We start from the raw sequence: 12,224 nt of genomic DNA on the forward strand, positions 1-12,224 counted from the left end.
AAAATCACCAAACAATCTATATAAATACATAGTATTTCTACTGCCAGAAGTTTACGACTAACTTTCTTCATTCACTTTTGAATATAATGTGTACAAACATAGTCATAAACAAGTACCTGTATGTACAAATGTAAACACAAAGTTAGAAATTTTGGAATACTCTATTTGTTACATTTCCCTTATTCAGTTTGTTAATATAATGACATGCATGCTACAAGTAAAAATACATTTTCTAATATTGGGAACAGCGCAAGAGAAAAGCATGATTATTTTCATGTGCAAGTACAAGTAAATTAACAGTACATAGCCTTTGTAGTATATTTGCTGTGGTTATTTTTTAAGTGTTTATGACTCATAAACTTCATTACTCAGGTATAAACACAACAAAAGTCAGTAAATGCAATATTTTAGATGTACTTAACTCAATTTCGTATGGCTTATGATATACAGCAATATTTGTACACGCACAATGTATCTAAAATGACCTATAAGGATTGAAATCAGAGCTATTAGGTCTAGTTTCTATACAGCTTCGGGAGAACTATTTTAATTTGAATCTCCTGATCTCCTAAAATTAGGTGTGCTGTTCAGTGGATTTCATTTCTCTGAATTTCCACCTGGTGAAAATTGTATTACTTTGTCTTCTTTGTTCTCCTCAAAATGTGCCGTCTATACTATACTTGGACAACAAATTAATTGAATGGTCAATGCTTCATTTATCTTATTTATTCACTTCTGCCATTACTTTGATGAAGACCCAAGCTTGAAAGCATTTTCTAACATAAATGAATGGTATTTTTATGGTGAGTGTTTTTCAAGTCAGATGGCCATTTGCACTGTTATAGAGTTTTTTTGTTTAATCTACGGTTATAGAGCGGTGTAAAACTATTCAAATACTTTGAGCCCATACACAATGTTTAATGTCGACATAGGTGACTATTTGAACATTTTACTTGCCCCTCATTCACATCACATTTGCAATAAATGGCAACAAAATGTATTTAAAATAGTTTTTAGATTAAGTTGAAAAAGTTTCACCTGGCCCTTTAAAGTCTCTTCTAGATAGTTTACTATTTAGATCAATACTGTAGCTGATAAAATATACAATAAAGTAGGCTATGCACCATAAACTAGATTACCAGCAACATAGCTAATGAGTGCAAGATTATTTTAACTAAGTTTGCTACATCTACTGGCTACACTAACTATAGTATATCAGAGAACATCTTGGACTATTCTAATCACAATTAATTAAAATCCAAGAATATTGTTTATGACTGATGACGAGTCATAATTTAAGACTTTTACCCAGTTCCCTGTTTTTTATGGCCGAATGCTGGAGCACACCACCACCACCACCACCACCACCACCACGTGGACCTTATGCATTAGATTGTTTACTTTTTTTAAATAAAGTCTTGGCACTAATTAGCTTAGCCCTTATTGTGTCATTTCAAATTAATTGCTAAGAGACTAGAGCTACCTGTACCAGGCCAGAAATGTATGCACTATAAGAAGTGGAAACGGTTAAATATTTTGTAGCTGTGAATTATAACATCTTAAATGAAGTGCTACTTCCACCCCAATTGTCAAAGTAACATTCGTCAGTGGCAAATAGCCATTTCTAACTTAGATGTAATTTTATTGTAGTAAAGCTACTGTAACACTATTATTTTGGTAAAGATGATGGACATGAATGTTACGTGCTATGCTGTGCATAGCCAGCTCTGTAGAGAACTTGTAAGTACTTTATAAGAAAGGAATACTAACCTTTTCATGACAAGCTTGACCTTAAGAGCAGTAATGAAATAAGACAACGGCAGAACGGCTGTGTCCAAAATCACTCCGTGCTCACTATATAGTGTACAGTATATCATTATATCATTAACAGTATAGTGATGATTATCCCTCAGACCCTCGCCCTAACTACTTCAGGCCTATCCTACAATTCGGTAATTCGAAAATATGTTTATGCATTTGAAAACTTGATATGTGACATTCTGCATAACGAGTACCTTTACTTTTGGTACTTTAAGTACATTTTATGCCAATACTTGAGCACGTGAGTACTTTTTCCACCACTGTTTATTTGGCACTTGCCTCAACTCTGACTCTTTTGAGAGACAGACTCATTTGCAGTTCAGCTCCTGTGCTTTGTGGAGTGACCCCACAGTTCTCAGGGTCTCTGCGCAGTTTTGGGTGACACTCAGGGTTCGCAGGGTGTCTGCTCAGTTTTGGGCGACACTCAGGGTTCGCAGGGTGTCTGCGCAGTTTTGGGTGACACTCAGGGTTCTCAGGGTGTCTGCGGAGGTTTGGGTGAGACTCACGGTTCTCAGGGTGTCTGCGGAGGTTTGGGTGAGGGACAGGAACGTTGACTCTCAAAACTGCCTCTTCCTTTTCCTGGCCACTGTGAAAGTAATCCAGAAAACATTCACCTATTTGTTTTACCTGAATGCATGAATGCATGCATGAATGAACCATTATTTTATGTACAACACTGGAGGAAAGTACATTTAGTTAAGCTTGAGTATAATTTTGAGGTATTTGTAGCATACTTTACTTTAATTTCCAATACTTTTACTTTTGCTTTAGGCAACAAAAAATATATATATATTTAATTTTAGATGGTGGTCCGCCACAAACTCACAGTCACTCTGCCCAACTGCCCAATACAAAAAGCTACCAGATCTGTTCAGAATGTGTTATCTCACTTCTTTCCACAAAAATATTAGAAAAAGCTCAATAGTGGGCTCGATAAAAAGCCCAGATCAATAAGCAGGATCAATAAAGGGTATTGATACTTTTACTTAAAGTGAAGAAAGAAATGTGAGTACCATCACTGGCAAAAAACAGAGCGGGTACCTCTCCCAGAGCATGCCAGTGTGTGATGGGCTTGCGAGGGTAGGCTAACATTTCATTCCAGTGGTCTCGTCCAAGACCCTGGGCGTCTGGCCCAGTACGACACACACCAATCACCTCGTTGTGTCCAACCCTACACACACACACACACACACACACACACACACACACACACACACACACACACACACACACACACACACACACACACACACACACACACACACACACACACACACACACCATCCAGAAACATGCACGAGCACAAATATAAAATATGTCATACACATCAACACAGCCATGGACAAACACGTCTGTCTATTCAATAGGGGTATAGTGTAAAGGAGATATAAAAGCAAAATAAGCAATAATCCCTCTTGAAAGGAAGCTCAACGTGAATTATAATGTTTGATTAAAATAGTCGCAAGCCTAAACTACGAACTGCCAATTTCGTCAATTTCGAGTGGTATCTAAGGTCTCATTAATGTACTTAAAGGACAACTTTAGTTTTTTTCAACCAAGGCTCATGTTTTAAGTTGTTATTAGAGAAAGTAAAAGATAAGTGTTAATTTTTTTTCATTTGCTGCTTTCTTTCGTTTTAGGGATTTTAGCTGTTTTTGACAGGGGGGCGGGGGCATTCGAGCATGGGCCTAAATACGTATTTTTTTACAAAATATTATGGCGATTTTGTTTTTTACTATTTACTATAGTCCTAATAGACCCCAGGAAATTACATCTGGCCACAGAAAGGATCTAAAGGATCCACAGGATCTACTGAATGTGAAGGTAGCCTATATTGGGAGGAAGCCACACTGTGTCGTAGGCTCAATATGTCAGTTTGACACATTCAGTACATCTCGTGATCTTTTGTGGCCAGATGTAATTTCTTGGGGTCTAGTAGGACTATAGTAAATGATAAAAAAATAAATCGCTATAAAATTTTGTAAAACAATACATATTTAGCCCCTTGTTCGAATGCCCCCGCCCCCTGTCAAAAACAGCTAAATTCCCTAAAACGAAAGAAAGCAGCAAATGAAGAAAAATTAACACTTTCTCCAATAACAACCTAAAACATGAACCGTGGTTCAAAAAAACAAAAGTTGTCCTTTAAGCCTATTATGATTAGATTTGTATTCCTACCAAGCCAGAATGGGCAAGGCATTATGTTTTCTGTCTGTCTGTCTGTCTGTCTGTCTGTCTGTCTGTCTGTGTGTGAGCAGCTAATACCGGGCACCGCTGGACTGATCAGCGTAAAACTTTGCACACACACTTCCTACTAGCTTTCCCCTAGTGATGCAAAAGGGGCTCCTTCCGAGCAAAATTGATCTAATAAAGAAATCCATTTCTAAGCCAAGGTCGTACTCTAAAAACCAATAGCTAATCTACATAGATTTGTACATAGGCTATTTTCACTACTTCATTATTTTTATTTTTATTTATGGAATTTAGATTTATTAGATTTTTCGTTTTTAAAATTTATAAAATTCTTTAAAACATTTTTAGTAATAATTTCTATATGTATATATTTGTAAATGTAGGGGAAAATGGATTTTTTACTCGTGACCCATACAAATTGGTCTGTGGCCCACAAATGGGTCCCAACCCACTGTTTATATGATGTACATATTGCATATATATACATCATATAATCAGCGCATCATTTTATCAAACAAACGTCCTCTTCCATGCTTGACTCGGAAGCACAGCATTGCTATGAATGAATGGAAATGTCCATTCCATACATTCATCTCTATGGTTAACCCCTTTTGGTGTTTTAAACATTATGTTATAATTTAGCTATTGAAAAATAGCCACGCTACGAGCTTGTAGGTCTGCTATTTTTGAAAAATCGTAAAAAATGTGGCGCAAATCTTTGAATATATATTCTTTCAAAGTGAATATTTTTAACTCCGGTCAAAATGGGTTAAAGCACTGACCTGTCGTAGTCCATCACCATAATGGACAGGCTGACCTGCTCCACGTTCTCCGGTGGGATGTCAAAGATGATGGCCTCGTTGTACACGGGGTTGAGTGTGCTTTTCTTGATGGTGGTTTTTCTCTTTTTTAACCTCCGTCCAGCACAGATCAGGGAAACCTTCACATACGGGTCTGTGAGATGCAGATCAGGTTAACATTAGTTACAGTTATATGATTATTCATCGCAATTACCGGTACCTATGTTTGCATAACCGTGATAATCGTTTCCACGTTCACAAATCTTCAGATTAAAGCATATATTTACAAGTTCACAACTCGCCGTGATGTGAGTCGTTGTGTGCTTGTAGACTGGCTATTTCCACTATTTTTGAGTGGTGCAACCACTCCAAGGAACAGCAATGTCTGTGTTAACCTATGTGACATGTGTGTGACTAAGAGTACCAGTAGGGGCAAAAGTGGCGCTGTTGTGCCAGAAACAGAGAGAGAGAGATAGTGCTGCGCTGTTGCCTGCTAATATGAGAGAGAGAGAGAGAGAGAGAGAGAGAGAGACGGTGGAGGGGAGTTGCAACACTCAGTTCACACGGGTGTGATTTTTTTAAATGTAGGCCTATGTGTTTGTTAAATTATGTCAGTCATTTAACTCATTTGTCAAATGTGCCCTGTGCAACGTTTGTTTTAAAAGCCAACTATTTTTTTCAATGCCAAAAACACATCATTAGCGACAATTCTTTGTGTGTAGCAAAATGTCATGATCCTGAGAACCCTGCAGTGTACATGGTATGGGTGTGCTTGTAGAACAGTTGTTGAGTTTGAACATTTTGACTTTGATGTTAACAAAGTATTTACAGCATAGCGTATAGCCTAATTGGTTGGATAACGTATGTTCAAAAGGAAGACTACTGTATATTAGATTGTTCTTCACCAAGCTTTCCCCTCACTCTATTCCAGTGATCCTTGAGGGGGTTCCAGGTGGCTCCCAGTTAAATGACGGAGAGTTGGTAACCAAATGGACCCTTAGAGATCTTTAAACCAAATGGACCATTACAGGCCCATTTGGTTTCATTGTATGCTCTTAAGAGTTAAATTATTGTTAAACATCTGCATTACTTAATTTACAAGAAGTCTACACAATTAGAGAATGTAGAAGAATTGTTATTTTGATCATTTGCCTGTTATCTCTCCTAATGGATTGGTAACAACATCAATACATCATGGGATTGTGGACAAAATCTTATCTAACGACAACAAAATATCCTTTAGTTTTGTGTCTGAGATGGAGGCTAAATCTCATCAAATGGTGGTCAGTGGCTCAAATTAAATACCCAATAAATAACGGACCTTGATATGATTTTTTTTAAAACACCATTCTCTATTCCTGGTTGTACTCCTCCCAGCTCCCGGCAACACTCCTTGTACAATCGCCATGGAAACCAAAATCAAGTCCTCCTTCTCTGCAATGGTAAAGAATCACAACTCCAGGCATAATCCTCTCTTTGCTGCCACGGTAACTGATAGCTTTCCTTCTAGCAATTAGCTTCATGCCAGGTCAGGTCGACCTGTCACTTGTGCAAGTTGTGCTTTGTAGGCTATAGACTAGACTAGAGGGTATGCTTATGACATCTCATAGTACCTGAAAGTTATGCGGGAACTCCCACTGAGTGGCAAAAAACTACTTTCTGGCCTTGACAGCCCATTCATCCAAACAGAAAAGTCCTGTCTGATTGCATTAAACAATGTTAAACTCATCAACATTGCAGCTGTACGAAAAGCTTGAATTATCCTCTTTCTATCTGCAAAGTTTTCGTTTCATAAAAATCCACCATAGAAACGTTATATGAGCTACTTTCTGGCAAGAAATGCCCTGCATTGGATTATTGTGGATCATAGTGTCAGAGTTTGGAAGTGCTTGTTTTCAATAACACAACATGTTGCTGCCTCCTGCATTATGTGACATTTAGAAACGGGTGGTACGGCAGGACGGTTGAGTGATTTCCAAAGAGCTCTTCCAAACTCCAACACTCCATGCTGCTCAATGTTCTGCCACTCAGTCTAGATGAGGGGGGGCGTGTCCTGATGGGAAAATCATGCCTGTGCATACTCTATACTTTTTCTTCCAGTCTTCTCCGACCGTCTTTCTCTGTCTCGCCAATTCTCTCTCTCTCTCTCTCTCTCTCTCTCCCCCCCCCCCCCTCCCTGACACAGTTGAGGCATTTTAGCTTTTTTTCCAGTTCACGAAAGATATATATTTTTTAGTCCATGATAACAAACATTGCTCTGCAATGTGTCTGTGTATTATGACCCTAGTTTGCTGTCGGGTTACCTGAGGAGCCTGTGATGTCCATGGCTTTGAGGTTTCTGCATTTAATGACCGTCAGGGTCATTCTCCCTGCTGTGGGCAGGTAGCAGAGTGAGTACATAATCTCGCCCAGGTCCACGCTCTCCTGGAGAAAAACAACAGAGCGGAGAGCATACAGTACATTACTGTGTACAGTACAGTTCACTTGAACGCCTCGACGTACGTGTAGGTAAAGAGTCCCTGGTAACACTAAATACTAACACGAACAGTGTCTGAAAGCAGAGAGATTGTTTAACCCATTTTGGGCGGGAACCCCTTTTGGTGTTTTAAACATTATGTTATAATTTAGCTATTGAAAAATAGCAGATCTACAAGCTCATAGCGCGCCATTTATATATTTTATTTTATTCAAGACATTTATGTCAAGGAGACAGGAGGAGAGTGATTTGATTACGCATCAGTTTCTAAATAAAATATGTTGTTCGGTATATCTGACTGCTTGTACTGACTAATTAAACATGTGCCATGTTGTGCAGTAATACAGAAAAGTGTGATGCACCGCGCGATGCATCGTAGAATCAAATCGTTACCGTCAAATTTAATCGTGAAGGCAGTGACGATGCACACCTGACTGTACATTAAATTGCAAGATGAACGTCAATCAATCACTCGTCCTAATGATGAGTGTGTAACAATGGACCCGTCAAGTAGTCACTTAATATTTATACAGGCCTCTCTGGCGGCTTGAACAGTGACAATGAACCAGCATTGTGGTCTCACAAGTAGTGTTCATCCGGAGTAAACCTATCCAAAATAATTGAAACCATCAGAAATACTGTTAGATTTCTAATCTTTTAATCTAAAAATTTAAAACGTATACAGAGTCGGTGAGCACAAGCTGAGTTATAGAAAACCCATACATATGACTTCTAAGCATCTTAACCCATTCAAAATTGGAACCTCTTTTGGTGTTTCAAGCAGATCTACAAGCTCGTACGCGCTACGAGCTTGTAGGTCTGCTATTTTTGAAAAATCGTGAAAATGTGTCCAAAATGTTTGAATATATTCTTTCAGAGCGAACATTTTTAACTCAAATCTTTGCTTCTGGGGGGTCCCTGGAACTACATATTTTCAGATGGGGCTCGGCGGGCAATTGCATATATTTTTGGGGGTCAGATAAACTGTCAGCATTTAGAAGGCATTTGTAGAATCGTCCTCGGGTCAAAATGGGTTAAGCTTAAATGAACCTATAGTCTTTAGAACATTGTGACGGTCGATGCCTTGAAGTGTAGAAAGAAACAGGACTAAAAATCGTCCTAGGGTTACATCCTGATACTTCTGCTGCCTGCTCTTTGCTGTCTCTCTCTGCTCTTCAGACTGTCAATAAATGTTCAATGAAAAAATAAACATTCAGTGTATACAATAAAACCAAACAACACACAAATACAGAGTTAAAAAATTTGCATAATGCATTGCTCTGTTGCTAAAATTAGGGTTGTAATTATAGACATTAGTTTACGTAAAATGTGTGTGGGTGATTTCACAGGGCATTGGAATTATGCAATGTGTTCCGCCTATGGGTTCTTAGAGCGGTGACGATGAGTCAGTGGAGTTTTCCATTAACAGGTGCTGCTCTATGACATAACGAGTGAAACAAGGTCTTCTGTGACATCATACGTTTACTCTACTGTATTAGCCCAACACCTGAATTCCATGAAGTAAAATGCATGAGCATTTTAGCCTGCGTGACTGCGTCCCTTTTATGCATTTGCGTGTTCAATTAACAAAATATGTCTGTTTAAGATTAGGCTACATGCTTTACTTAATTACTTTACATGATTTCCTTCCAAATGCATTGCTTGGGACCATTTATGGAGACTTTTATGTGAAGCAAATAATTCATACAAAATACAAACACAGTACAATTAAAAGTCCCAATTAAGTCTGAATTAAACAACGGGAAGGTTTTTGAAATTCTGTGATGGAACTAGTCTCACATAGCCAGACAGACGAATGTCTAGCGATATGTCTGGTGACATTTGAATTCAATATAGTTTCTAATCCCCTCAAACAAACCTACGCCCACTGTTTTGAAAACCAATCATTATACCGTTCCTTTGCATAATATGCAGTTATGCAGCTATTTTATTTTGTACATAAATGCTTCCCACCGGGTTCAAATCACCACATTTTTATGTCACATTATTATGTGACATAAAATATTTTTATGGCATATCCGTAGGCTTCTGGCTACACAAGACCAACCTGAAACACTAAAGAATTCAGCAGCGGTGGAAAAGTACTTGCATTTTTTACTTAAGTAAAAGTATCAATACTGCAATGTAGAAATACTCTAGTAAGAGTATCCGTAATTCAAAATTTACTTGAGTAAAACTATAAAAGTATTGACATCAAAATGTACTTAAAGTGCCAAAAGTACATTTTCAAAAAACAATTTAAACTAGCAGATCTAGCTAACAAGCTCACAATCCGTCACGTCGCGATGCATTGTGAGCTTGTAGATCAGCCATTTTCAAATGGCCAAAATGTATATAGGGCTGAAATGGTTAAGTAAGTTTTGTAATAATAATCAAAAAATCGTAAATTAGTACCCTAGCCTGCCAACCGTGGCTTCTCCGTTTTCTAGGGTTTATATTATTTAATCCATGTTTTGATCCGATCCGATCGTTAGCCACCGCTCGTCAGCACAACAGTTGAAGTGGGACAGTGGCCGCGGCCATTTTGAAGATGTGCGCATCCATTCTAAGCCCTGCATTCAAAGGCCTGTATCTCAGGAACGACATCGAGGGGCCGTTTCTGGCCCAGACGAGCGTTTTCAACGGCCTGTAGCAGGCGCTGTGATACTCGTGGTCGGGTTTTTCCACCACCGACCGAGAGAACAACAGCCGGATATGACACCACACACATCAGTTTGTCATTGTAACGTGCGATTTAGTCGATTACGGATATTGGCTCTTCAAAGTAAGTGCTACGCGCGATAAAACCTTATCGCTGTTAATGAATGGCGGCGGGAATTGTGTTTTTTAAGTAAATGTACTTAGTCATACTTTCCACCACTGGAATTCAGTCATTTCCGTCGTGCATCAAGAACAGGCCTGCAAATGAGACACATTACTGTATATATATTAGCGCGGGACCGTGTATACTCACAGTGGTCGCCGCGTGGATGTCCTTCCACACCACGGCCTCCCGGGAGAGGTCGGAGAGCTCGAAGAGGTTGTCCACCACCACCTCGCCGATCATGTCGTGGCTGGTGAAGCGGTCGAAGTCGAACACGCTGAAGTGCAGCTTGCGGTTGCACACCTCGTCGTACTCCACCGGGAAGCAGAAGGCCTCGTCGAACGACGGGTTGAGGTTCTTACGGTGGACGCGCGTCTGGAACTTCTTCTTCCGCTCCGGCAGCAGGTAGATCTTCACGTAGGGGTCGGACGTGCCCGTGAAGTCCTTGGCCGGCAGGTCCAGCGCCTTGAGGATGGTCACCACCAGGGCCCGCTCCTCGTGGTCGTAGCGCAGCGAGAAGCTGAGCTTGCCGCAGGTCTCTCCGCGGGCTCCCTGGCTCCCGTCCTCCGAGTCCACGGACTTCTGCTTGTAGAGCTCGGGCTTTATCCTGCCGATGCTCACCGTGGACGACTGGCGGACGGGGAGGGCGTCCATGCTGAAGTCGACGCTGGTGACGTTCATCTGACGCGGCAGGTGGCGGCGGAATGAAGTGTGCCTGTTTGAAAAGGGTAAAGGCAGGGTGTCTGATAAGTGTCTGAGGTGCCAGTGAGATGGCGATACACTGACTATATACCTTCACTTTGGTGGTAATGTGGTACAGAAATGACTACGGCGTGTCTAAAGAATGATGCTGTAGGGAGGTAACCGATAAATACATATGTTGTCCCTGAATCCCTATCATACAACTTGTAGCTCACATTGTGCCGTACTAGATTGGGATGAAAAACAATCCCACAAACTCCTATGCCTTTACTCCTGCCATTATCCTCAAAGAGAAGGACGAAGTATATTAGTCATTCATGATTAGTATACAAACTACAAAGCCTATTCTATTTTCCTCTCCGTATGAGAGGAGCTGTGTATGTGTCCATGTATTGTGTGATCTATGTATTGTCAATGTATTGTGTGATCTGTCTATGTATTGTCAGTGTATTTTGTGGCCTTTACTCAAAGGCCCTTAAAACAAGGCTCCAGACCTCCCAAAACAAACTGGTCAGGCTCCTACTTGGCCTCTACCCCCGAACCCACCTCACCCCTGCCCACTTTGACAGGGCTGGGATGGCTTAGGGTCGACGACAGAGTACAGCATCTTGCAATGGGTCTGGTCCACAAGATTCGATACACCACCAAGATACCCATGTACCTGTCTAAATACTTCCTTAATGTAAACGAAGTCCACACCCACAACACCAGAGGGAGTGCAACAAACCATGTACAACCCAGATTCGGCACAAACAAGGGACTAAATTATTTTCGCTCCTATGCCACCAAAATGTGGAACGCCCTACCAACAGTCATTAAGACATGTGAATCCCTTGACTCCTTCAAAAGCGCTCTCAAAGGGCACCTACGGATGGCTGCAATTCGAAACTGGCCTCTGTCAAATCTGAATCCCCCCCCCCCCCCCCCCCCCCCCCCATTTTCCCTCACTGTATATTGTATCTTTTCCCTTTTTTGCTTCCATATGATGAATTCCTGTTCTGTACTTTAGCTACATAGAAATGTCTATTTGTATGTCTCTAAATGTCTGTATGTCTTTAAATGTTTTGATGAATTGAACAATGTGGACCCTGTTGTAAACAAGTGTAATGCTTAATTGGGTCGTCCACTCACAGTTGACAGTCTTTGTATTGAGTTTGTGCTTAAAATGTACTGTAAATTCTACAAACTGTTAATAAATATTTCAATCAATCAAAAAAGTGTGATCTGTCTATCTAGTCATTCTAGTGTCAATGTATTGTGTGATCTGTCTATGTATTGTCAATGTATTTATTGTGTGATCTGTCTATGTATTGCGTGTCGTTGTGGTCTTTTGTGTCCTGATGGCTGCCTAGTGCAAAATGAATTTCCGCAAGGACGAATAAATAAATCTATTTATCTATCAAAGAGC

The 12,224-nt window shown here is 40.1% G+C and overlaps 1 protein-coding gene across 2 annotated transcripts in view; it reads right to left on the reverse strand.

Moving 5' to 3' along the window:
• Window positions 1–2,332: 2,332 nt before the first annotated feature.
• syt10 (synaptotagmin X) overlaps window positions 2,333–12,224 on the reverse strand; it is a gene marked incomplete at both ends in the record, with an annotated part of 15,674 nt that continues 5,782 nt past the window's right edge. For both annotated transcript variants that reach the window (XM_083758141.1, XM_083758140.1), the window contains 5 exons: window positions 2,333–2,407; window positions 2,863–2,992; window positions 4,797–4,968; window positions 7,118–7,238; window positions 10,265–10,829. In XM_083758141.1, coding sequence (XP_083614267.1) covers window positions 2,333–2,407; window positions 2,863–2,992; window positions 4,797–4,968; window positions 7,118–7,238; window positions 10,265–10,829 — 1,063 coding nt within the window. The remainder of the gene's footprint in view (window positions 2,408–2,862; window positions 2,993–4,796; window positions 4,969–7,117; window positions 7,239–10,264; window positions 10,830–12,224) is intronic.

The sequence above is a fragment of the Protomyctophum parallelum genome (genome assembly GCF_964188405.1).
Source record: "Protomyctophum parallelum genome assembly, chromosome: 22".
Lineage (NCBI taxonomy): Eukaryota > Metazoa > Chordata > Actinopteri > Myctophiformes > Myctophidae > Protomyctophum > Protomyctophum parallelum.